General features: G+C 42.6%; 2 protein-coding genes across 2 annotated transcripts in view; one reads left to right on the top strand and one right to left on the bottom strand.

Moving 5' to 3' along the window:
• The window catches only part of LOC126996855 (glucose dehydrogenase [FAD, quinone]-like), an 18,654-nt gene extending 11,800 nt beyond the window's left edge, over positions 1 to 6,854 (bottom strand). The window contains exons 1-5 of the mRNA XM_050857739.1: positions 6,489 to 6,854; positions 4,515 to 4,717; positions 3,408 to 3,597; positions 2,723 to 2,857; positions 765 to 889 (exon numbers count right to left, since the gene is read on the bottom strand). Of these exons, the coding sequence (XP_050713696.1) occupies positions 765 to 889; positions 2,723 to 2,857; positions 3,408 to 3,597; positions 4,515 to 4,717; positions 6,489 to 6,648 (813 nt within the window). The 5' untranslated portion in view covers positions 6,649 to 6,854. The remainder of the gene's footprint in view (positions 1 to 764; positions 890 to 2,722; positions 2,858 to 3,407; positions 3,598 to 4,514; positions 4,718 to 6,488) is intronic.
• Positions 6,855 to 21,249: 14,395 nt separating this feature from the next.
• LOC126996860 (glucose-induced degradation protein 8 homolog) lies at positions 21,250 to 26,132 on the top strand. The gene is made up of 5 exons (XM_050857774.1): positions 21,250 to 21,351; positions 22,784 to 22,945; positions 24,380 to 24,576; positions 24,903 to 25,100; positions 25,832 to 26,132. The coding sequence occupies exons 2-5, from the start codon at positions 22,795 to 22,797 to the stop codon at positions 26,006 to 26,008; spliced, it is 723 nt and encodes a 240-aa protein (XP_050713731.1). The 5' UTR covers positions 21,250 to 21,351; positions 22,784 to 22,794; the 3' UTR covers positions 26,009 to 26,132.
• The last annotated feature ends 259 nt before the right edge of the window (positions 26,133 to 26,391 follow it).

The following is a 26,391-nucleotide window of genomic DNA, read 5'->3' on the forward strand; positions in this document are numbered from 1 at the left end:
TGGATATACTAACACAACCTCTATGAAAGTCTTATCCAATGTACGTGTGGAGAGGCCTTGTCAAACTATCACTAGGCTCATTGAACTACCCATTGAAATAACACGAACACAACCTCTACCAAAGCCTTACCAAATGTGAGTATGTAAGGCCTTGACTGTTTGAGAATGAGGACTTCCGTGAAAAAAAAAAAAAGGTTATCTATTGCTGAGCTTCATGGCAACACCTGATCTTTTAACAAGGACGAGGAAAAAAAATTATACCCGTAATATAAGTTGTGTAACCTGAGTTTTTATACCGCAAAGGAGGCAACCAAGAAAGGGAAAAGAAAACAAAAAGAAAACGAGAGAAAGAGGAAAGAATTTTTGTTTTAAACGCCAGAAAGAAACATAACATACCTTCAACATTTTATCTCACATTCTCTCCGTCAGTCAATTTCATAAGGAGATTTAGGAGCGAGAGAAAACACAAACACATTCCTTCGTTACTTACTACCTTCACTTTATCAATACATGGCCGTATTTTAGCAACAGAGGTAAAGAACAGTACCACCTCTCCGTTTTCCGTCCATCCATACCTTAATATATATAACTATCATTCTGCTCCTCCACCATCTACTTCCCTTACGCCGGGGATGATCTACGAACTCTGACCTACTACCTAGCCTGTACTAAATCCCTACTTTACCGACAGCCCAACCTACAACCTCTAACCTGCACTTCTCTTAAACTACACCCTCCAGCCTACACCAGCGGCCTGCACTAACCTGCGTGACCACAGCGTTGATCAGGACGTGCAGGTTGGTCTTCTTGGTGGCCGCGGGCAGGACGTAGGACGCGGCTGTCGATCCTCTGCGGCCTTCCCTGATGGTCATGTCTGGTACTGAGAATCCTGCGGCGGTAATAGCAGTAGTAGTAGTAGTAGTAGTAGTAGTAGTAGTAGTAGTAGTAGTAGTAGTAGTAGTAGTAGTAGTAGTAGTAGTAGTAGTAGTAGTAGTAGTAGTAGTAGTAGTAGTAGTAGTAGTAGTTGTAGTAGTAGTAGTAGTAGTAGTAGTTGTAGTTGTAGTAGCAGTAGTAGTAGTAGTAGTAGTAGTAGTAATAGTCCCTGTCCCTTCCCATTCCATCCCTATTTTTCCTATTTTTTTTCTTTTATCATATCTCCCACGCTTCCTTTTTCCTCCCCTTCCCTCCCCTTCTTCCTTTCCTTCCCTTCCTTTCCTCCCTTTCTCTCTCCCTTCCTTCCCTTCTCCATCCTCCATCTTCTCTTTCTTCCCTTCTCCTCATCCTCCCTTCCCCTCCCTCCCACCTTCCCTTCCTTTCCTTCCTTTCTCTCTCCCTTCCTCCTCTTCCCCATCCTCCTATCTTCTCTTCCTCCCTCTCTCCTCTTCCTCCCCTTTCTCCCTTCACCCCTTCCTTCCCTCTCTCTCCCCTACCTCTCTTCTCCACCATTCCTCTTCCCCTCCAATCCCTCCTTCCCTCCCTTCCCTTCCTCCCCTTTCTCCCTTCTACACCCCATCTCTTCCCTTCCCCTCCCTCCACTTCATCTTCCCTACCCCTGCTACCCTCTCCTAACCGTCCATTCCCTTCCCCCTTCCTCCACTTCTCTCCCATTCCCTTCCCAACCACGTCCCATCTCGACCTGACCCCAAATCATGATATAGAGTTTATACGCATGAAAGGTAAGCGTATCCAGCCCCTCCCTGCTAATTGGTGACTGCGTAAAAGTCGTGCAAATATGTCCACCTAAAGTCCATACCCACATGAGGAGGAGGAGGAGAAGCAGGAGGAGGAGGAGAGGTTATAAGTAAAGAGAGAAATATAGGGATGGAAAGGAAGGGAAGGAAGGAAGGGAAGAAGAAAAGGATGCAATGGAAAGGAAGAAAGAGAAGGAGGAGAGAGAAACAAGAGGAGGAAGAAGAAAAGAGGAAGAACGGAAGAAGGAAAATATTGAGGAAAAGAAAGAGGAGGAGGAGGAAAGAAGAACAGAAGGAGAAGAAAGAGAAAGACGGACAAGAAAATGAACATAAAAAGGAGAAAGAGGGAGAAGGTAAAGGAGGAAGAGGAAGAAAAAGGAAGAAAAAAGAGAAAAAACGTAAAAAACAGAAGAAAATAGAATAAAGAAAACAAAACAAACACAAAAAAACAAATTAAACAACAAAACAACATTATCAAAACCACTATCACGCCATCAAAGGGAATCTAAACACCTAGCCAACCTTTCCATACATCATAATCATCTCCTCTCACCCGACATAGCATTAAACCCCCTTAACGAAAAAGTATAAGGGTGTTGAACCGGTCCGGGCAGGCTATAGACGATTGAAGAATGGTAACAGAAATGGCCCCTCGCAGACCCCCCCCCCCCCCTTTGATCCTCTTGCAATGGGGTTGGATTCTATGTAGGTAATGAATGGTTTGGCTCTAAGGGTGTTGGGCGTGTGGTAATTGGTGTCTGGTGAAGGGTTGGTGAGATAGGGTGTTCGATCCTGTTAGATTGGTGGATTTGTGGGTGGTTGTGAAGAAGGAGGAGGAGGAGATGAAGAAGAAGAAGAAGAAGAAGAAGAAGACGAAGAAGAAGAAGAAGAAGAAGAAGAAGAAAAGAAGAAAAAGAAGAAGAAAAGTATGAAGGAAAAACAGACTTATTATATATATTTTTTTATTATGTTTGTTTTAATCTGTTCCCACTACTACTACTACTACTACTACTACTACTACCACTACTAACCTATCTGTTCCGGTCCATTGGGGTCTATTACGTCGTAGCCCAGTTCCTTCCCCGCCCCCAAGATGGCACTTGTGAGGGGGGGCCACCACCGCTTGTCCGTCACCGTGAGGGGTCCGCCGCGCCCGTGAAAGCTGGCTGAAGAAGGGGAAGAAGAAGGGAGAAGGAGGGGCGTGAGAATAGGTGTTATGGTTAGAGGGAGGAAATCAGTCTCTTGTATTTGATTCTATGTAAATGTTTTTCTCTCTTTCTGGTGAGTTTATGTGTTAATTATTTTAGTTGAAAAGTTAGCTTAGTTAATTAATGGATTGTTCCTTTCTTTCCTTTCCTAAGACTCAATTTTATTCTTCTTTTATTTTTTTCCTGTTCTTTCTCTTCTTTTTCTGTCTCCTGTTCCTTTTTTTTCGCTTTCATTTTTTTGTTCTCCTTCTCCTCTTCCTCCTCTTACTACTACTACTACTACTACTATTACTACTACTAATCACAACTACCTCTACACCTCTTTACTTTACCAATTTCTTCCTCTCTTCCCCCTCTTCCATCCTCCTTCTCTTTCCACCTCTTCCATTCTCCTGTACCCATTCCTTCCCCTCTCCCCTTCTCCACCCTCTTATATTATCTATTTTTTTCTACTCTTTCCCTGTTCTGTACCTCCTCCCTCCTCCACCCCCCCCCCCCCTCGTCTCACCTGTGTCGTTGTTTCTGGTGCCTATGTAGTTCTCAGCCTTCTTGAAGTATGGCAGCACGTCTCTGTAGGTCCACCCGGGGTTGCCCATGGCCGCCCAGTTGTCAAAATCCCGCCTGTTCCCTCTCACGTACATCATCCAGTTCATGGTAGACGAGCCCCCCAGCACGCGACCCACCGGCATGTGACACGACTGGGGGAAGAGGGAAGGGCGGTGTTAGTTTTGGGTATGTGTTGACGAGAGGAGAGGAGAGATGGAGGAGGAGGATGAAGGTCGAACGAAGATGTACCGGAGATGGTGGGAGAGAGGAGGGAGCTGATGGGAGCGGTGAGATTGAGACAAGTTAAATTTTTGGGGGGCATGTAATGAGGAGAGAGGGGCTGGAGATTCTGATAATGACAGGAATGGTGGAGGGGAGCAGAGGGAGAGGAAGACCAAGAGTGAAATACATGGACGGATTGGTAAAGTTTGCACGGGGGAATTTGACGGGTGGACAGTTCATCAGAGCCACGAGGGACAGAGGAAGATGGTTGCCGACGTCCTGGAGGATATGGCACAGCGGTAAGTTAAGGTAAGATTGGAGAGATGGTTGAGGGAAGATGGTTTTGGGTACAAGTTAGAGAGATTATAAGTGTTTTGGATACAAGTTAAACAGGGGACGGTTTTGGGGTACAAGGTAAAGAGATTGGGAAAGAATGATTTTGTATACTAGGAAATGGAGCGGTTTTGGGTACAAGTTAAGGAGAAGGTAAGATAAATAATGATATATCGGGTACAAGTTAAACACATTATAAGGGAAAGGAAGGTTTTGAATACAAGTTAGATAGACTGGATATAGAAACAGGCATGGATTGATTCACTTTTCCATCGCTTTCCAGGTTTTTTTCATCTCATCAACGCCTCTCTCTCTCTCTCTCTCTCTCTGTCTCTGTCTCTCTCTCTCTCTCTCTCTCTCTCTCTCTCTCTCTCTCTCTCTCTCTCTCTCTCTCTCTCTCTCTCAAGCACCCCTCACTCCTTTCCTCTCCTTTCCCTTCTCTCCACCCCTCTCCCATTTCTATCCCTCTTCTTCCTCTCCCACGCCCTCCAGACCCTATCCTCACCCTACTCACATCCTTGACGTAGTTCTTGAGGGCGTGTCGCTGCGAGGTGGTGAAATAGTGCCAGTCGTTGTCGCCCTGCAGCAGGATCACGTTGAGGCCAGGCACGCCGCTCTCGGGAGGCGGCAACCCACCCGCCTCCAGCAGCAGCACCCGCCACGATGGTACCTCCGCCAGCCGCGCCGCCACCACCCCACCCGCCGACCCGCCGCCCACTGGGGAAGAAGGACGAGGGGAAGGAGGGTTAGTATATGGTTCGCACGCACAGTTCAGGCTATTTTCACCCCTCTTTTGATCTTTAACCGACTTTCACTCCTCTGTTCCTCCTTTTTCCTGCCCTTACCATAATGTTTTTCTTTAAGACGAATCCCCTCTGGCTACTCTCTCTCTCTCTCTCTCTCTCTCTCTCTCTCTCTCTCTCTCTCTCTCTCTCTCTCTCTCTCTCTCTCTCTCTCTCTCTCTCTCTCTCTCTCTCTCTCTCCCGCCCCCCCACTGCTAGGGAAATCATTGGCGGTTTCAGTACGGGAATATAACGGGTTTCTTTCCATCAGTGTAGCAAAACGCGATAGGTCAGTGGTGGGGCTGGCGATGATGGTGGTGGTGGTAGTATGCAAAAAAATGAAGTGATGAAGGGTTTGTGTAGAAGATGATGGTGGTTGAGTGGAATCGTGCAGGGCCCACATTCACCACGTAATGGACGACGCGAGTTCGAATCCCCACGCTACCACCTCGGATTTTTCAGTCACCGCCGAGTGGCTTAAAACTACCCACATGCTGTCCTGAAGACCACCCATCAACCCGGACTCTAGAGGAAACCGTCCAAGTGAATCAAGAAGGAGTTTCGGGGGGGCAGCATGAGTCAAGAGAAGATGGCGCCACTATAAACACTTGCCTGCGCCATGACGGGCTGGGGCAGAACACCATCCAGGCCCCTCAATCAAGCCTACCGGCGCGATGGGTGTAGACGTAAAAAGAGAGAAAAAAAAAAGATGAAAGCAAGATGTAGCAATACGCGATGGTGATGATTGTGGTGGTGATGGTATACAAAAAATGAAGTTGAAGATAATGATGACAGAAAGATGAAAGGGAAGAGAGAAAGGGTGGGATGAAGTAAAGGGAGAGGAGAGACTTAGAAATTGATGGCAGGAAGATGAAAAAGAAAATATTGAGATACCAGAAATAAGAAAGACCAATAAGACAACAGAAAAACAACTAGAAAATAATGAAAAATATGAATAAGTACAAAAATGATAGTTGTTTTTTTCCTTTTTTTTTACCGTCTAACTTTAATCTTCCCTCTCACTATCTCCCTCCCTCTCTCTCTCTCTTTCCTCCTCCTTCCCTCCCTTTTCTCTCCATCTCTCTCACTCTCTTTCCTCCCTTCTCACTCTTTCTTCCTTTCCTCCTCCTTCTCTTTCCCTCCTTCTTCCCTCCCTTTTCCCTCCGTCTCTCTCCCTCCCTTTCCTCCCTTCTCCCTCCCTCTTCCCTTCCCTCCGTGTTCCCTTCCTCTTTCCCTCCCTCTCCCTTTCTCTCCCCTTTTCCCTCCCTGTTATCTCTCCCTCTCACTCCTTTCCCTTCCTCTTTCCCTCCTTTCTCTCCCTCTCTCTCTCCCTTTCCCTTCCCTTTTCTTGCATTTCCATACCTTCCCCTTTCCTGTTCCCTCTCTCCACCCCTCTCCCTCTCTCTTCCCCTCTCTCCCACTCTCCTTTCCCTCTCACTCTCCTCCTCTTCCTCCCTTTTCCCTTCCTGTTCCCTCTCTTTCTCCACCCCTCTCCCTCTCTCTTCCCCTCTCTCCCTCTCTCCTTTCCCTCTCTCTCACCCCTCTTTCTCAATTTTCCCTTCCTGTTCCCTCTCTTTCTCCACCCCTCTCTCTCTCTCTCTCTCTCTCTCTCTCTCTCTCTCTCTCTCTCTCTCTCTCTCTCTCTCTCTCTCTCTCTCTCTCTCTCTCTCTCTCTCTCTCTCTCTCTCTCTCTCTTGCACACTCACCCACTATGAAGTCGTACTGCCTGAGGAGCTTGTCTGAGGCGTCCATGTGTGAGTAGTCCTCATCACCGACCAGCTGGGTTAGCAGAATCACCATGAGACGGATGACGGTCACGGGCAGGAAACGAGTATAGTGCAAGATGCGTCTGTTCATCAGTATCATTGTGGTGAGTCTTGTTCTTCTGCTGCTGTCTTCTGCTTCTTCTGCTTCTTCTTCTGCTTGTTTTCGATTTGTTTTGTTTATTTTTGTCTTTCTGCTTTTCTTTTTCTCTTTCTCTCTGTTCCCTTTTCGCTTTTCTTGTTTTTTATCCTCTGCTTTTCCTTTCTCTAAGTCTTTCTTTTTCTCTTTTTCTCTCTCTTTTTCTTTTTCTTCCTCTTCTTTTTCTTCTTAGTTTTCCTCTTCTTCTTTCTCTTAGTTTTTCTTTCCTTCTTTTTCTCTCTCTCTCCTTTTTCTTCCTCTTCTTTTTCTTCTTGTTTTCCTCTTCTTTTTCTTCTTTCTCTTAGTCTTCCTTTTTCTCTTTTTCTCTCTCTCTTCTTCTTCTTCTTCTTCTTTTTCTTCTTAGTTTTCCTCTTCTTCTTTTTCTTTCCCTCAGTTTCCTTTTTCCTCTTTTTCTTCTTCTATTTCCTCTTCTTTTTCTTAGTTTTCCTCTTCTTCTTCTTTCTCTTAGTCTTCCTTTTCCTCTTTTTCTCTCTTTCTTTTTTCTTTTTCTTCTTCTTCTTCCTCTTCTTTTTCTTCCTTTTCCTCTCCTTTTCTCTTCTTTCTCTGTCTTTCTTTCCTCCTCTTCTTCCTCTTTCCTCTTTTCCTTCCTCTTTCTCTCCCTGTTCTTATTTGTCTTCTCGCTCTTCTTCTTCTTCTCCTTCGTGTTCTTCCTTGTTCTTCTTCTTGTTCTCGCTCCTGTTCTCTTTCTTTTCTTTCTTTTTTTTATTCTTTACCGACTCCTTCTTTTTCTTGTTTCTGGTTTTTGTTCTTGTCCTTTTTTTCTTTTCTTTTTCTTCCTCTTCTTCTCTTTTTATCTCAGTTCCTGTTCTTCCTCAGTTCCTTCTTCTTCTTCTTTTTTCCCTTTTTCTCCGCCTTCCTGTTGGTCTATTTTTTATATCAGTGTTTTTTGCATCTTCTTCCGCTCTCTCATTTATTTCTTTTCTTCATTCTTTTTCTTCCTTTCTTTCTTTCTTCCTTCCTCTCTTCTACTTCCTCTTTTATTCTCTTATTTATTTACTTCTCTGTTTTCTTTCGTTCCTATTCTTCCTTCCTTCCTTCCTTCCTCTCCTTCACTTCTCGTAATTTGGTTTTCTTTTTTTCTTTTATCTCAATTTTCTTTCTGCCTTGTTTCCTCTCTTTCTCTCCCTCTCCCTCTCCCTCTCTCTCTCTCTCTCTCTCTCTCTCTCTCTCTCTCTCTCTCTCTCTCTCTCTCTCTCTCTCTCTCTCTCTCTCTCTCTCTCTCTCTCTCTCTCTTTTCTGTCCTATCCTTTCCTCCAAGAATCTGTTGGGAAGAAGAAAAAAAAATGTTTGTTATTATTAAAAAAACAAGAAGAGGAAGCTGAATGAAGAAAAAGAAGAAAGAAAGAAGAAAGAGAGAGAGAGAGAGAGAACGAAGAAGAAGAAGAAGAAGAAGAACAACAACAACAACAACAACAACAACAACAACAACAACAACAACAACAACAACAACAACAACAACAACAACAACAACAACAACAACAACAACAACAACAACAACAACAACAACAAAAAGAAGAAGAAAAAGAAGAGAAGAAGAAAGCTCACCAAAATTATAATGATACAACCACCACCACCACTACCACCACCACAACCACAACCACCACCACCACCACCACAACCAACAACAACACCAACACTACCACCACCACTACTGCCACTACTAATAAAAAACATCACAGGATCTCACCCATCAAACAGGTTGCCTAAGTTAATCCGGTATTGCCAGTATGCAGCAAAATAGGTAAGGAAAAGTATGTCTGGGAAAAAAGAAGGAAGAAAAGAGAGTTGACATACGAAAAAAATAAAAAATAAAATAAAGCAAAAAAATAAGAATAATAATAATGGACATGAGATCGTTACCAGAGTGAACAGTTAAATAAATAAATAGATAGATAGATAGATAGATAGATAGATACATACATACATACATACATACATACATACATACATACATAGAGATAGAGAGAGAAACTTTGCATTTCAACACCAGCTTCTTCTCCTCCTCCTCCTCCTCCTCTTCCTCCTCCTCCTCTTCGCCAGTGACCTAATCAACGCCATCCCTGACCTTCTGCTGCCGAGGTCATGTGATAGGCCTGTGTGTGTGTGTGTGTGTGTGTGTGTGTGTGTGTGTGTGTGTGTGGATAGGTAGATACACACACACACACACACACACTCCCCCTCCCCTCCTCCCCTCCCCCCCTACATTGTCCGCACTAATGACCTAATCTTTTCAACACACTAATGGGATGACTCTGCTGACCTCTCGCCGACACGCCCTTTGACCCCCGAGGAAAGTCTACGTATATTAATCAGGCCGAGGAGGTGGAAGAAGATGGCCCCGGAGAAAAAAGGTCACAAAAAAAACGAGCCATTAACGAACCAAGTCGACGGTCCAACCAACTACCGCAAAGGTGTGAAATGTCGACTTGTTTTTATGCCTTTTCGTCCTTTTCTTGGTTAGGTTAATAAGGTTGAGGAGGAGGAGGAGGAGGAGGAGAGGGGGAGGGAGAGGGAGACAGATAGAAAGATAGATAGATAGATAAATAGATAGATAAGAGCGAGAGCGAGAGAGAGAGAGAGAGAGAGAGAGAGAGAGAGAGAGAGAGAGAGACAGACACACAGACAGACACACAGACACACGGAGAGACAGACAGACAGACGGACAGACATATGACCTACACACACACACACACACACACACACACACACACACACACACACACACACACACACACACGTTCATAAAAGGGTAAGTAATATAAATAGAAAATCAAGCTAGAAAGAGAGACAGACAAATGAACTACACACACACACACACACACACACACACACACACACACACACACACACACACACACACACACACGAGTTCATAAAAGGGTAACTAATATAAAAATAAAATCAAGCTAAAAAGAAACATTAACACAGATGCTTCTTACAGGCGAGACATTAGAAAAAGGATCATGACTAAGTTGAAGAAAGAAAAATATAAAGAAAAAAACATGATCAGTGAAGAACGGATTATGAAAAGGAATAACAGGGAAGTACGGAGGAACAGAGGGAGGCTGATGAAGACGGAAGAGAAGAAGGAGAAGCAAAAAGATAAAGAGCAAGGATGATGGAGCTAAATGACGAAAGGTTAACGAAAGAAAAACAGATAATAGAGAAGAAATTATATAAGAAGGTCACCATAAAAGGAAAATGATAAAAATAAACGTAAGGTTGATAATTATGAACGAAAGATGGAAGAAAAGGAAAATAAAAAGATGATCAGAAAAAAATAGTTTATAGACGAAAATTAAGATGAGGAAAATGGAGGAGAGAAAGGAAATAAAGGAAGAATGTAACCAGAAAATGAGAGAGAGAGAGAGAGAGAGAGAGAGAGAGAGAGAGAGAGAGAGAGAGAGAGAGAGAGAGAGAATAATATAACTTACTACTACTACTACTACTACTACTACTACTACTACTGCTACTACTACTACTATTCAACCTCAGCCTTCACATATGACAAAGTAAAAATTGAGTGACTGAATGTATAAAAAAAAAAAAGGGATCGGGGAAGATACGCGTTGAATATATAAATAGGAGGAGGAGGAGGAGGAGGAGGAAAAGGAGGAGGAAGAGGAGGAATTGGAAGAGGAGAAAGAGAGAGATGAAGAAAATGAAGATGGAGATAAAGAAGAAGAGAAATTGGAGGAAAACGAGAATGAAGAAGAGGAGGAGGAGGAGAATGAAGATGAATAAGAAGAAGAGGAAGAGAAAGAGGAAGAAGAAAATGAAGATGACGAAGAAGATGAATAGAAGAAGAACAAGAAAACAAAAAAAAGAAGGAAAAATGGGAATGAACGAACAGGAATGAAAAAAAAGGAAAAAGGAAAGTACTTATAACAATTTCAACATTACAGTCACTCACTCACTCACTCACTCACTCAGCCATAAGTCAACCAGTCAGTCAGTCACTCACTCACTCACTCACTCACTCAGCCATAAGTCAACCAGTCATTCATTCATTCAGTCAGTCAGTCAGTCAGTCAGTCAGTCGGTCGGTTAGTCAGCCAAGTCCATTCTCTCAACATTTAATTCACAAAAGAGAGAAAAAGAAAAAGAAAAGAAAAGGAGAATGAGCGAAAAAAGAAAGTAAATGTCACCTTCTGTTGTTAAGTGACCAGAGAGAGAAGAAGAAGAGAGAGAGAGAGAGAGAGAGAGAAGGAAAAAATATTAGAAAGGAGAAGGAAAATGATACCTGGCCCTTCTCTCTCTCTCTCTCTCTCTCTCTCTCTCTCTCTCTCTCTCTCTCTCTCTCTCTCTCTCTCTCTCTCTCTCTTCAGGAAAGGTCACAGATCCCATTTTTTTTTTTTCAAATTTCACGTCAATGGTGTAAAATGTATTGAAGGGAACACACACACACACACACACACACACACACACACACACACACACACACACACGCCTATGAATTTAGTTCCCATTTCTTCACTTTCTCTCAAGCAACGAAAAAAACAACAAAAAAAGGGCACGTGTAAAATTTAGGACCAGACCTGCGAAAAATACACACACACACACACACACACACACACACACACACACGATCATGTACACCTAACCTTACCCAACCTAACCTAACCTTACCTTACCTAACCTATAACCAAAAGCTTAACTAACCTAACCTGAGTCCATTGAAACAGCGTGTATGTCGGAATGAGTTGGAGCAGTGGTTCTTAACCTTTTCGGAGGCGCCGAACCCTCATGAAGGCCTCTGCACAGAAGCCGAACCCGTCAAGTATGAAGGAAAAAAACATACAAGTGGAAGAAAAATTGCTTCAAGGTTCAAGAGTATGTTAATTTTGGATAATACAAAGAATGGATTCCATTTTAATTCATGAAAATATGAAAGAAAATTTGCTGAGAATTTAATTGCAAAATCGCAATGTCTTTCGGGAGGGTCTTCGCCGAACCCCTGAGGCTGGCTCGCCGAACCCCTGAGGCTGGCTCGCTGAACCCCTGAGGCTGGCTCGCCGAACCCCTGAGGCTGGCTCGCCGAACCCCTGAGGCTGGCTTGCCGAACCCCTGAGGCTGGCTCGCCGAACCCCTGAGGCTGGCTCGCCGAACCCCTGAGGCTGGCTCGCCGAACCACCGGGGTTGGTCAAGCCAGGTTAAGAACCACCGAGTTTTAGCCAAGCGCGTAAAACTTCAACACGCTTCCTTATACGGTCTGACCTCTTTTTTTTTCTCTTCTTTTTTTTTTTTTTTTTTTGCGTCGCTTCAGGAAGAATGACTTTGCTGTTCACTGACAACAATGTACGCTGATCGGAACTGTACTTTTTTCTTCACTTCTATTTCCTCCTTCAGACAAAAAGTAACATTTTGGTTCCGTAAGTTTTTAAGGAGCCTCAAGTAACTATATCTCACCCAAAAGTACTTCCTTGTTTCCTCTCAATCACCAACATCATCTATTACTCTGACCGGAACTATATTTTTTTTTATTTTACTTCCATTTCCTCCTTCAGACAAAAAGTGACATTTTGGTTCCGTAAGTTTTAAGGAGCCTCAAGTAACTATATCTCACCCAAAAGTACTTCCTGGTTTTCTCTCAACCACTAAGATCATCTATTACTGTGATCGTAACTCTATTTTTTCTACTTCTATTTCCTCCTTCAGACATTAAGTGACATTTTGGTTCCGTCAGTTTTTAGGGAACCTCGAGTCACTATATAACACCTAAAAGTATTTCCTAGTTTTCCTTTCAATCATCAACATCATCATCTATTACTCTAGTCAACTGTGGAATCAAAGCCTTTCCATAATGTTCTCCACCAAGCTTTAGTATCGTAAGGGTATTGTAGAGTATAGTAGAGGATACTGTAGTATATTGTAAGATTATTGTAGAAGTATTATTGTTAGTGTATCCTACTGTCTAACGCAATCTTACTCTGGCAAATAAGAACATAAGAACATAAGAACGTAAGGAGTCTGCAAGAGGCCGGTTCTAGCTTTGAACTCTTTCCTTAATATATACGTCCACCCTGCCTTCCACAATATCTGGGCTGCCACTCGGTAACAATTTTAAGATGATTCAGCCAAATACTGTGTGGCGTGGTGTTGCGTGGTGCAGTGTAGTGAGGCAAGGTGTAGTGTTGTGTCAGTGGATATGATATAGTTTCCCCTCCTCACCAAGTTATATGTCTGCCCTGACTTATTCGATTTCTGTGCAGTCTCTATTTAATAATTTTTAAGATAGTTCAGACCAAAATACACTCTTTCTACCCACACAAAGGAAAGTGAAGTGAGTATTATGTCTGCTAACTATACGATGTCTCTGCAACAGTTTCGTGTGTGTTACGGATTTCTTTCAATTATGTGAGCTGCCATTCTGTTAGACTTTCAAGATGGTTCAGCCGCAAATACACTCCTTCTACCCAAAACAAAAGAAATGAGATGAGTATTGTGTCAGCCAAATATACTGTTTCCTCTAATATTCTTCGATGAGTATTGTGTCAGCCAAATATACTGTTTCCTCTAATATTCTTCCGTGTGTTATGGATTTCTTTGATGTGTGAGCTGGCATTCTGTTACACTTTCAAGATGGTTCAGCCGCAAATACACTCCTTCTACCCAAAACAAAAGAAATGAGATGAGTATTGTGTCAGCCAAATATACTCTTTCCTCTAATAGTCTTGCCCGTACGGATTTCTTTAATGTCTGAGCTTCCATTCTGTTACACTTTCAAGATGGTTCAGCCCTAAATAAAGTCATTCTTCCCAAACAGAGGAAGTAGAAAGAATATTGTGTCTGTATTACTTTTAAGATCATACACCTAACGTAAACTTTCTATCCAAGCAAAGGAAAGAGAGAAAGTATTGTGACTGTAAATTTTAAAAAGGTTTAGCTAGTATAGTCTTTCAAGGAGGAGTAAAAAAATGGAGAGTAAATGAGAGAGAAGGAGTAGAAAAAGTATTGTGTGTCTTTCTAGTCAAACACAGGAAAGAGTGAGAGTATTGTGTGTGTTGATTTCAAAAAGGCTTAGTTAGTATAGTTTTTCAAGGAGTAAAAAATGGAAAGTGGGAGGCAAGGAGTAGAAAAAGTATTGTGTGTCTTACTTATAAAAATCACTCACCTAATATAGTCTTTCGAGCTAAAATATAGGAACAGGACAGGAGGTAGAAGGAAGGTAGGGAAGAAGGTGGGAAGTAGAAGGAGCAAAGAAGGAGAATAGAGAATAATGAAAAAAGTAGAGAAGAGGAAAGAAGTTGAAAAAGAATGTGTGTTGAGAAGGCTACATTGAACTTAATAAGGGCTGGACTGTCTATATGTATCTTACTACTGGGCTGTTAAGGGCTTGGCAGATTGAGAAAAGATTATGAAGAGAAATATAAACTCGAAAATGCACTAGATTACACACACACACACACACACACACACACACACACACACACACACACACACACACACACACACACACGTTGTTATATCATTCCCCTTAACAAAATCGAAGTCATCCTATACATATCTGTGTGTGTGTGTATGTGTGTGTGTGTGTGTGTGTGTGTGTGTGTGTGTGTGTGTGTGTGTGTGTGTGTGTGTGTGTGTGTGTGTGTGTGTGTAAAAAGTGAAAAAAAAGCAAAAAATATATATACAAAAAATTATAACAGGAAACTTGCATCGCCTAATTAAAAATGTGTTAAACTTCATATGTATTTTTTTACCTTTGAATAATCTTGGTTTCTTTTTACTCAAGTTCTTGCGTATAAAATGTCGCTAGGTCAAGGTAGAAATATATACTTCTTTTGTCTATAAATTTCAAACACGTGGATTGTAATATATATCTTCATGTCTCTCTCTCTCTCTCTCTCTCTCTCTCTCTCATTAACTCATCGTCACATTATTGCTTCTATTGTCATTCTAGCTAATTATTTGTTTTACTGTTCTTATTACTGTTGTTGTTGTTGTTGTTGTTGTAGTTGCTATTGCTATAACTTCCACTACTACTACTACTACTACTACTACCACTAATAATAATAATAATAATAATAATAATAATAATAATAATAATAATAATAATAATAATAATAATAATAATAATAATAATAATAATAATAATAATAATAATAATAATAATAATAATAATAATAATAATAATAATAATACTTCTACTATAACCACCACCATTTCATTTTTAAATTCGTCTATTATTTCGACATATTTTTCAGTCAGTCAGTCAGTCAGTCAGTCAATCAGTCAACTTCACTTTTAACATTACTTACGATGAAAATAGAGATGTAAGTAACACACACACGTACACACAAACAAACTTATATAGAAATAAACAAACAATAAACAAACAAACATCTCCCTCTCCTCCCTGCCCCTCTCTCTCTCATGGTCTCTCAAGCACACACACACACACACGCACACACACGTCCTCACCTCACGAACGCCAGAAGAAGACTGACCTACCTGTAACCTCTCTCGCTATCGCTCTCTTTCTCCCTTAAATCTAAGTTTCCTCCTCCTCCTCCTCCTCCTCCTCCCACTCCTCCTCCTCCTCCTCCTCCTCCTCTTCTCTCTGACGCTTTGATAAATGTGAAGTTAGGTTTTGTTGGGTAGGTGAGAGAGAGAGAGAGAGAGAGAGAGAGAGAGAGAGAGAGAGAGAGAGAGAGAGAGAGAGAGAGAGAGAGAGATTGTTGATGTGGAATCATGATTTTGGTGGTTATGTAATATTTTAACTCTCTCTCTCTCTCTCTCTCTCTCTCTCATTTAGTCGAATTTTTACTATTATTATCATTAGTAGTAGTAGTAGTAGTAGTAGTAGTAGTAGTAGTAGTAGTAGTAGTAGAAGTAGTAGTAGTAGTAGTAGTAGTAGTAGTAGTAGAATGGGGGGTGGTAGTGGCAGTATTGGTGACTGTAACACTAGTAGGAGTAACTGTAGCAGTGTATTTTTTTACCCCGGATGAGTTGGACTGGATTTCATCGCGTCTACTTCAAGTCTGCTTTTTACGTCTGGTTTTTACGCGCTGCCCGACTCCTGTTTTTTCTTCCTCTTGGTCAATAAATCGATTAAGCATTAACTCCAATGATGAAAATTTACCACATTCCTGCGTGCTTTTGCGGATGGGTTTTTTTAATTTGAATTCATGGTTGGTCTGTGCGTGAACTATAACACACACACACACACACACACACACACACACACACACACAACCCCTCCGGCACCTAGTAAATTTAATGCACTCAGTTCAAACGACATAATCTCCCTCAGAAATCATTATCTAGAAATACTTATCCGGCGATTCTTATCTCTACGAAACTATTAGAAGATGAGAAAGAACTCAGGGTTAGTGTAAAGGATGTAGTAGTAGTAGTAGTAGTAGTAGTAGTAGTAGTGAAGGGAAAAGGTGGTGAAATGGATGAAAGTATATTGAAAGGGGAACGCGAGAGAGAGAGGAAGAGAAGGGCGGAAGAAAGGGAAGAAAGGCAGAGGGTTATACTGACATCCTATTTCTTTCTTTCTTTTTTATCGCTTTTTTTCCTCTTCTTCTTTCCAAACACGTACTGGAAGAGGAGAGTACGTGAAAGGACTTCCCGATTCTATTACATTCGCACACACACACACACACACACACACACACACACACACACACACACACACACACACACACAACAGGCAGGACGGAAATTGGACGTTGGTGGAGGTGCCCGTCGATGGTGTTAATAAGGTTATAATGTCACCTGTACCTGGGCGGGCCACGTTGATGAGAGCTGGGTGAGAGGCAAGGTAACCGATTGCCCAACTAACTGCTAGGTCCGCCTTGCACTAATAAATATACTTGTTGTGGGTTAGCGTGAGGTCAGGTTATCAGTGTATGCAGATCATATGACGTATACTACCCCTCCCCTTCTACTAGTGCAATATATAGGCCCGTATTCTTAAACATCTTCGCCGCCCAAGTACATGTATTGGACAAGGCTTTCGTAGGAGTTTGGGGTATTTCCAGGGGTAGTTCTATGGCCCTGACCCTTCTTCTGTACCGTGAACCTGAAGAAACACACATTAGAATCCGACTGACCCCCTCTTTGACCTTTAGAAATAGCTGATGTGAGAAGCGATGGTGTCTAACAATACCTTCATCCTCTACAATAGCCTTCAGTCCTCCCTTCACCAGTTCCGTATGCAAGAGTTCACCAGCATCTTCGTTCTATCATCCCTTTCGCTGGTAAAGGGTATTAGAATCCACAAACGTCTTAGCAAGGCATCAAAGCCCATATAATGAGGATCAAGTCGGCATCTATTCACCATCTCATCTGGACGCAGCGATGGTCGAGAAGGTTAGTGTCTATGCGGCGAAAATGAGACTTATAGACGGAGAAAGTAATGAAGCTATAAGGAAACGATAAAAGGGAGATAATGATGCTATACAGATAATGAGATTTGGGGTAGATAGGGACGCAAAGATAAGTAGATAGATAGATAGTTATAGATAAAGAGAGAGAGAGAGAGTAATTAACAAGTATATGAAGCAAGCGGTCGATTAGATCAGATAAGCCAAGCGAATCAGCATCGAAATCTATATTTTTCCGTGCGATCCTGTTATCTAAAGCGATCGAAACCTCTTAACTTCAGAAACTACTGACGTCTATTACTACAAATTAATGTGACCTCGGTTCTTATATTCAGTGCGTGGTTTTAATAGTGAAAGAAGAAGACGAAAAGGAAAAGGAAAATAGGAAGATGATATTGATAATGATATGGACGTAGTAGTAGTAGTAGTAGTAGTAGTAGTAGTAGTAGTAGTAGTAGTAGTAGTAGTAGTAGTAGTAGTAGTAGTAGTAGTAGTAGTAGTAGTAGTAGCGGTGGTGGTGGTGGTGGTTAATTTAGCAATACGGAAGTCATGCCAATTACTTTTCTGTGCCCTATTCCCCTTTTTTTGTTGGTCTTTACACACACATATACATAAAAACAAGACCACTGATACCATTCACTGCCTCACTCAGCCCAATCAACCCCAGTCCACTTTCTTTGTCGCTGCACTTTTTCCCTCTCTCCCTCGAATCAGTCTTCTTTTCACGCGATACAAGACTTGACAAGACCCAATCAGTGAACGGCAATGGTAAAGGAGGGGAAGTTTTAAGTGTCTTCTTTTCTTCCTGGTTTTTTTTTTTTTCTTCTTCTAAGTTTTCATCATTATCATCATCATTTTTCTTCTTCTTCTTCTTCTTTATATTATTCTTGTTTCTTCTTGTTCTTCTAGTTTTTGTTCATCTTCTTCTTGCTCTACTTCATGTTTTTTTCCTTTTTTTCTGCTTGATCTTGTTCTTCTTGTTCCTGTTCTTCTTCTTGTTCTCGTTCTTCTGGTTCTTCTTCTTTTTGCTGCTTTTCGTGTTCTTGTCTTTTTCTTCTTGCTCTTGTTTTTGTTCTTATTCTTATTCTTATTCTTATTATTCTTATTATTATTATTATAATTATTATTATTATGATTATTCTTGTTCTTGTTCTTCTTTCTCCATTTCTACTTCCTTTTGTTCTCCTTTCTCTTTTACTTCTTCAGTAGTAGCTATACCATCTCCTGTTCGCATATTTGCCTCAATCTCACGCACTTCACCCCAAAACTGGCATCAGACAGGGCCCGTAGAGCTGAGTTTGTGCTGTGTCCAGAGTGAGGAGAGAGGAGGGTGACTTTATCAGTAGGCCGGGCACAGCAGAGCCCACGGACGGACGGCGTGGAGGCATAAGGAGCGGAGTACCTTGTAGCCGGCCCTGCTAGAGTCTTGACAAGGTTTTTATAATGTTTACTTTTGTGAGCGAGGTACGACGGACAGGTGTGTATAGGGATGCAAGGGGAGGTGTTCGCCTTGTCTTTCACGACAGCCGCAGAGTAATGTAAACGCAGCTGGCTGGCTCCGTAGAGTTCACCGCGTCGCGGCCTGGGTAACGTCCCGCCCGTAACACACTTTGTCCCGTAACCATCGGTAAATTGGTGGCAATCTGCTGGAAGTCTTGCTGAAAACCTTTCTGCTGATTAGCCTGTTGGTGCTAAATGTGGCAAGAGGTTTCCCGAGATTATGTTGAATTTAAATGTCAACATTGTGTATAACACAAAAATTTGTTACGTAGGTTCCATACAGCTGTCTCAAACTCCAGCAAATTTTGTAAATGACAAATTAAGAACATTCTTTTTTAATTTCAAGTTTCCCGAGTCTAATGAAATCAACCGAAAATGAAATACGGAAATAACATAAAAACCTGAAGAACGAGAGCATGATTGTGTGAAGCTTGACAAGAGAACCTCCTGAGCGAGAGAGGAGTGCAGCAATTCACGAGAGGCCCGACACACGCCCGAATGCCCGCCTCACAGGCTGCCGGAAGCAGCAGTCACAGCAAAGAACCTACAGGCTGGCAGCAGGGCTAACCATACGTCAGACGGCACCCCTTCCTACATCAGATGGCCTCAGCAATATGGACCCGGATGGAGGCTGAGGGCTGGGAACAGTTCCAGGCCCTTCGAGACCTCCACAGAGAAGCCCCGGGCAGGAGCCATTCGTGGTTCCCACGGAGTCTCCTCGCCCTGGAGTAAAACCCTGATCCTGCCCCAAGGTTCAGTTAAACTCTGACGCTCACACTCCCTCTCCTCCACGCACAATATAACAACCCGCTAACCCACTCTCTCTCAAGCACACCCACATGCACACTCCCGCGCTCACATGCTCACATTCACATACAAACGCCCACCCCCGCCCCTTTGCCAGTATGTAATGTGTAAATCTTAATGTCCCTGCCTTCTGTGTGGCCTTTGCTCATTAAACTACATAACACACCAGACTACCTATCGTCTGTCTCCACGCCGACGTCTCTCATGTATGTTTCCCTGTGTATTTTCATCATTCTTAAATGTAATTTGCTTGTGCTCGTACATTTATCATCACTTTCCTGCATGTCTCCTGTACCGCCTCTACATCTTGTATATGTTCCTGCCATCCTCTGCTTCCAAAACTATCAAACAAAAATAGCAGTGCCGATTCCGCTCGGCTTCCCTCTACCTCCTACTTTACCTCTGTTTTTTCCCTCGCTTTTTCTCTTTGTATATACACGGATGTATATTTATATTTATCTTTGTATATACCCACCCCCCCTCTCTGTAACCTCACCCCACTGTTCTAATAAATATTTGAATTTGAATTTGACTCCTGCCCTGAGGTGCCTGTGATCAACAAGCCACACCACACAAGTGACCAAGGAGACTATATACTGTCTATAGTCTCCTTGCAAGTGACCCAAGCTGGCAGGGATGACACTACCCATGACGGATCGCTGGGCACGGGAGGGAGGCTGCCCACCCGTCGCCACTCCGCCCGTGAATCGAACGCTAAAGGCGGCTTTACACCTGGCAATTCGCGGCTGTCAATACGGGCTCGGCTGCATTTTTGGTCTGGGTCTGGGTCTGGCAGCCCTTCTCGCGGCAAGTTCTCTGCAACTGAGCGCGTCCGTCTTGTATTGCCGACTGGCGGCTGAGTACAGCATGTTGGCGCCAATAATAAAACAAGAAATGGCAGATACAGACAACAAGACTTGGAGCCGGGAGGCCGAGGTGGCATTACTAGAAAAAGTTAGGCAGCATAATACTTGTGGGAGCCACAAGATAACCTGTATGAGAAGCTGAGTCTACGGAAAACAACGTTTGAGAGAGTGGCAGCAACACACGAGAAATGTTTATCTCTTTGCGAGATATCGAAGGAGGTAAGGAACGATTATTTTCGTGTATTATATAATCACACTATGTAATGCCTGCATGGCATGTTCCTCCCTTCTCCTTTGTTGTTAAATGCAACAATGAACAATCAAACAATCAATCAATACTATGTACTGAAGGTAAAACTCGTTTACTTAAAGTATTTCTACAATATTAGGCTAATGGACCAAACTCATTGTGGTTTTAATATATGGTAGTAACATTTTGGGGTGTCTGGGATGAATTCATGCCCTTGCATTTACTAGCAGTTTGTCTTGATGCTCCCGGCGGCTCCTCCCACGTGTGAACGTACTTGTCCCGAGAGCACCACTGCCCGCCGCCCGGCTCGCTGCACCAGCTGGTCTGGCCGCTGCACCAGCTGGTCTGGCCGCTGCACCAGCTGGTCTGCACGCTGCACCAGCTGGTCTGGCCGCTGCACCAGCTGTCTGCCCGCTGCACCAGCTGTCTGCCCGCTGCACCAGCTGTCTGGCCGCTAGATCGTCGAGCGGCTGTATTGCCGGCCAGAAATTGCCAGGTGTAAAGCCGCCTTAAGGACACCATTATATTATGTATTTTTTTGTATGCCTGTTTTATATGCCCCAGAGGACGTAGAGTAGTAATTATTATTATTATTGGCAGTAGTAGTAAAGCTCTACGTAAGTCATTAAGTAATTTTTGCCTGAAAAGCTTATGCTTATATAAAGGCTGGCCTCTAACAATACATACAACAACATATGTTACTGTACCTACTTTTTTAGTAATAGGCTATTAATAAATGTTTCAAATGTTTCAAATGTTAATGAAATAGTCTCCCCCTCGGCAGGCAAGTCGGCAACTCATTGTTTACGTTGTGGCCCTCACGCACGCACGCACACACACTCCCTCACTCCCTCCCATATATTTCCCTGTGGCGCCGCTGTGGAAGGTAACTATCCCCTTAGAACACCCTAAAGGTATTTAATAGGGGTATATATACACGTTGACGGCTAAACAGGACGCGTCTCTCCTCCGTGGGGGCGAGAAATAAGGGGAGTGAGGGACAGGAGGAGGGCAGGGACACAAAGGGTGGAGATTTAACAGCCTTGAAGCGGCCTTGTTTTTTGCCTTGTTTTGAGAAATATACGGAAATTAACTTTGATTGTGTAATATAAAAGTAGAATTAGAAGAAGTAGCCTTGGTGTTCTGTATTGATAATTTGATAGACATTAAAACGGGACCCTGTTAATTAAAGCTTTCTTGTTTTTGTAATATACGAAAACTGACTTTGATTTTGCATTATATATCAAAAGTAGAATTAGAGGACATAAGGTTTTTGGTAGTTATTAATAGTTTGATAGATAAACATTAAAACAAGTCTTATTGATGTGGCCTTGCTTTTTGTCTTGTTCTGAGAAATATACAGAAACTAACCTTGATTTTATGTAAGATATTGAAAGTACAGTTAGAGGAGGTAAACTTAGCGTTATATATTGATAATTTGATGCAGACGTTGAAACAGGAGTCATGTTGAAGCGGCCGTGTTTTTTCTACTGCAAACTAATTATACAGAACTTAAAGGAAATCAATTTGGTATCCATGTTTCCTAGACTTCATCATATAACAAGGAGAGGAGCATAATTCTCCCCTTGTTTGTGGCCATAGAAAATAGTTGTGATAAGAGCCGAAAGCATCTTGCCTTAGCTTACCTTACCTTATCTTACCTCACCTTAGCATACAAACTTTAATCTTCACTTCCTACCCTAACTAACTTTCCTTTATCTTACCTTACCTTACCTTACTTACCTCACCTTAGCATACAAACTTTAATCATAACTTCCTACCCTAACTAACTTCCCTTTATCTTACCTTTGCTTACCTTACCTTACCTTACTTACCTCACCTTAGCATACAAACTTTAATAATAACTTCCTACCCTAACTAACTTCCTTTTATCTTACCTTTGCTTACCTTACCTTACTTACCTCACCTTAGCATACAAACTTTAATCGTCACTTCCTACCCTAACAAACTTCCCTTCATCCCCCCTCCCCTACCCTAACTTCCCTTCATCCACCCTCCCCTACCCTAACTTCCCTTCATCCCCCCTCTCCTACCCTAACTTCCCTTCATCCCCCCTCTCCTACCCTAACTTCCCTTCATCCCCCCTCCCCTACCTTAACTTCCCTTCATCCACCCTCCCCTACCCTAACTTCCCTTCATCCCCCCTCTCCTACCCTAACTTCCCTTCATCCTCCCTCCCCTACCCTAACTTCCCTTCATCCACCCTCCCTTACCCTAACTTCCCTTCATCCCCCCTCCCTTACCCTAACTTCCCTTCATCTCCCCTACCCTAATAACCTCCCCTCATCCCCCCCCAGGTCAGGAGTTTATGAGAACGAACGTGGATAGCGAGACTGACCAGAGTGGCGGCACGGAGGGTCTGAAGGCCATGGACACCTCAGAGTGGCTGGAGGAGACGGGGAAGATGCACATCCACCGTGCCGACATGAACAAGCTCATCATGAACTACCTCATCATGGGTGAGTGGCGGCGCTGGTGGTGGTGAGGGTCGGAGTTTGTTCTGTTGGGCGTAAGAAAGAAAAGGATATAGATGAGTAAAGATTTGTTTATTTATTAGGTTCTGTGTGTGTTGGTATTTGCATTACTATTGATATTACTATTGGTATAACTATTGCTGGGGTTTGTTCTGTTGGGTGTAAGAAAGAAAATGATAAAGATGAGGAAAGATTTGTTTATTTATTGGGTTCTGTGGGTATTTTTATTATTATTGGTACTACTATTGGTATTACTATTGATATTACTATTGGTATAACTATTGCTGGGGTTTGTTCTGTTGGGTGTAAGAAAGGAAATGATAAAGATAAGTAAAGATTTGCTTATTTATTGGGTTCTGTGGGTATTTTTATTATTATTGGTACTACTATTGGTATTACTATTGATATTAGTATTGGTATAACTACTATTACTACTATTGGTATTACTGCTGAGTGGCATATATGTATTAGGGTTCCAAATATGTGTTAAATTGGGTAAAGATACATTATTTTCTTTCTTAGTTTTCCATCTCTCAGCTGTATATACCTCATCGATTCCTTTATTTTTTGAGTAAAAGAATGTACTGTCAGGCATATTAGGGTTGTATTATGGTTCCAAATAAGTGTTAGAATGTAGATGGTTGAGATACATTGGCTGGTATTGTAAGACACTTTGGCTCTCACATCAGCTATTTCTAAAGGTCAAAGAGGGGTCAGGGGGGTTCTAAAGAGTGTTTCTTCAGGTTCATGGTACAGAGGAAGGGTCAAACTACCACCAGGCCCATAAAACTACTACTGGAAATGCTTAAAACTCCTACGAAAGCCTTGTCAAATATGTGGTTTTGGACGACGAAATGTCTTTTAATACGATCCATTGTACCTTCTTCAGTTTTCATCTCACAACTGTATCTTGGTACCTCATAGATTAACAGTACCTCATAAACTAAAACCACCTCCCCTTGCCATCCTCTAGAATAGCATGGGTAAAGATACATTATTTTCTTTCTTAGTTTTCCATCTCTCAACTGTATATACCTCATAGATTCCTTTATAAGCATCACAATCCATAAACATCATACAGTCGTCCGTCAAATGGTACAGTTTCCAATAGTTTGGTTTCGGTTTTATACGGATTGTCATAGAAGATCTTTTAGGATTTTTAAATTTCCTGCTCGTTGGGTTTATTTTAAAATCCTAAAAAATCTTCTTAGAAAACCCACATAAAACCAAGACCGAACTATTGGAAACCGTACTATTTGAGGGACGACTGTATGTCTTTTATTTCATTTATTCATATAATAAGAAACACAGACCACAGGCATTATCTTTCTCAATCCTGTGCACTTCTTTCTATTTTCCTTTTTTTATATATGCCACTGGGCAAAATAAAATCTGTCATTATCTTCACTTTCACCACAGAGGGCTTCAAGGAGGCAGCCGAGAAATTTTCCGTGGAGGCGAACATCAAGCCGCCGATGGACCTGGACCAGCTGGACGAGCGGATCCGCATCAGGACGGCCATACAGAACGGACAGTTTCAGGAGGCGATGCGGATGGTGACGGCGCTGCACCCTGAGATCCTCGACGATAACTCTCAGCTATACTTCCACCTTCAGGTAAGAATGATGACCTCTAACCTTGTGTAACCTCCTTCACCTCGTACTCATGGCTACTCTATCTTTGTGTATCTATAGCTCTGATGCCCTGTACAATAACTCTCAGCTGTGTTTCCACCTACAAGTAAGAATGATGACCTCTAACCTTGTGTAACCTCCTTCACCTCGTTCTAATGGCTACTCTATCTTTGCGTATCTATAGCTCTGATGCCCTGTACGGTAACTCGGCTGTATTTCCATCTACAAGTAAGAATGACAGCCTCTAACCTCACTTTTTTCTTTGCCTGTGCCTCCTCCACACTCACTCCTTCCCTTTCCTCCTCCAGCAACAGGTCCTGATAGAGCTGATCCGCGAGGGCCGTGTGGAGGAGGCCGTGGTGTATGCACAGGACCACCTAGCGGAGAGGGGCCAGCGGGACCCTTCCATCCTCAATGAACTGGAGAGGACCTTGGCACTGCTTGCCTTTGACCAGCCCGAGGCGTCCCCTTTTGGTGACCTCCTACACCCCTCACACCGCCAAAAGGTGAGACACACACACACACATACACACACACACACACACACACACACACATAAAAAAATATAGCATCCCACAAAGAAACATAGAGGTTTTGAATAGACTAAGTGAGGATGTAGTATCAGCAGAGAGTGCGCAAAACTAAGGAAAAACTAGACAAGTACAGATACAGAGATCTGACCACACGAACATAAGCCCAGGCCCCATAAAATTACAGCTAGGTAAATACACACACACACTTCAGCTGGGCTAGGAGACTGAGGCTGAGGCAGTTCACAAGCTCAGTTCTTTTTACTTATCGGCTTTGGTAATACATGGAAGGCAGAGGTGAGAGGGAGGGAGGGGGGGCCTGCTGCAAAAGTCAAAATTCCTACCATGTATATACCCTCAGAGGTAAATATATCCTAGTTGGAGAGCCCCTGATGTGGATGTTGCCCTAGTGCTATACCTTTCTCTATCTTGACCAATGAAATGCTTATCCTGACATCTGAAACATTGGTTTGTCACATTTTTTTTACATACATTTATTTGGTATATGGTGGATTTTTAGGTTAGCCCTTTTATAAGTTATCATCAGCCCTTCTATAAGCTATCATCAGCTCTTTTATAAGCTATCATTGCCCTTCTATAAGCTGTCATTGCCCTTTTTTAAGCTATCATCAATCCTTATACAAGCTATCATCAGCCCTTCTATAAGCTATCACCAGGACCATCACCAGACCATTCCTCTTCTTCAGGTCGCCAGTGAGCTCAACGCAGCCATTTTACGAGCACAGAACCAGGAGGAAACGACACCCCTTCTGGCGGAGCTGCTCAAACTGCTGCTGTGGGCCCAGGACGAGCTCAACAAGAAGAAGGTGCAGTATCCAGTCATGACGGACCTCATCAAGGGGCAGATCGAGGAGCCCAAGTGAATGTAGGTGTGGTTAGCTAATGTGATCTGAGTGTGTGAGTCAATAGTTAATGAGTCAGCATAGAAAGGACGAACGTGACGTGTGTGAGTGTGTTTGGGTTGTCATGGTAAGAGCCTGGTCATATCTTCAGTGATGTGCATTGTGTGTGTATCTATAGCCAGTGCTAAGGTGATGTCAGTGAATGTGTGTCTGAGTCAAGAGTTAATGAGAAGCTGAGAATGGAAATGACGTATGTGATGTTAATAGCATGTGTTCAAATTGTCATGGTAAGAGCCTGGTCATACCTTCAGTGATGTGCATTGTGTGTGGTTAGCTAAGGTGATGTCAGTGAATGTGTGTCCGAGTCAAGAGTTAATGAGAAGCTGAGAATGGAAAGGATGTAT

Source organism: Eriocheir sinensis, chromosome 11, assembly GCF_024679095.1.
Source record: "Eriocheir sinensis breed Jianghai 21 chromosome 11, ASM2467909v1, whole genome shotgun sequence".
In the NCBI taxonomy this organism is placed as follows: Eukaryota; Metazoa; Arthropoda; class Malacostraca; order Decapoda; family Varunidae; genus Eriocheir; species Eriocheir sinensis.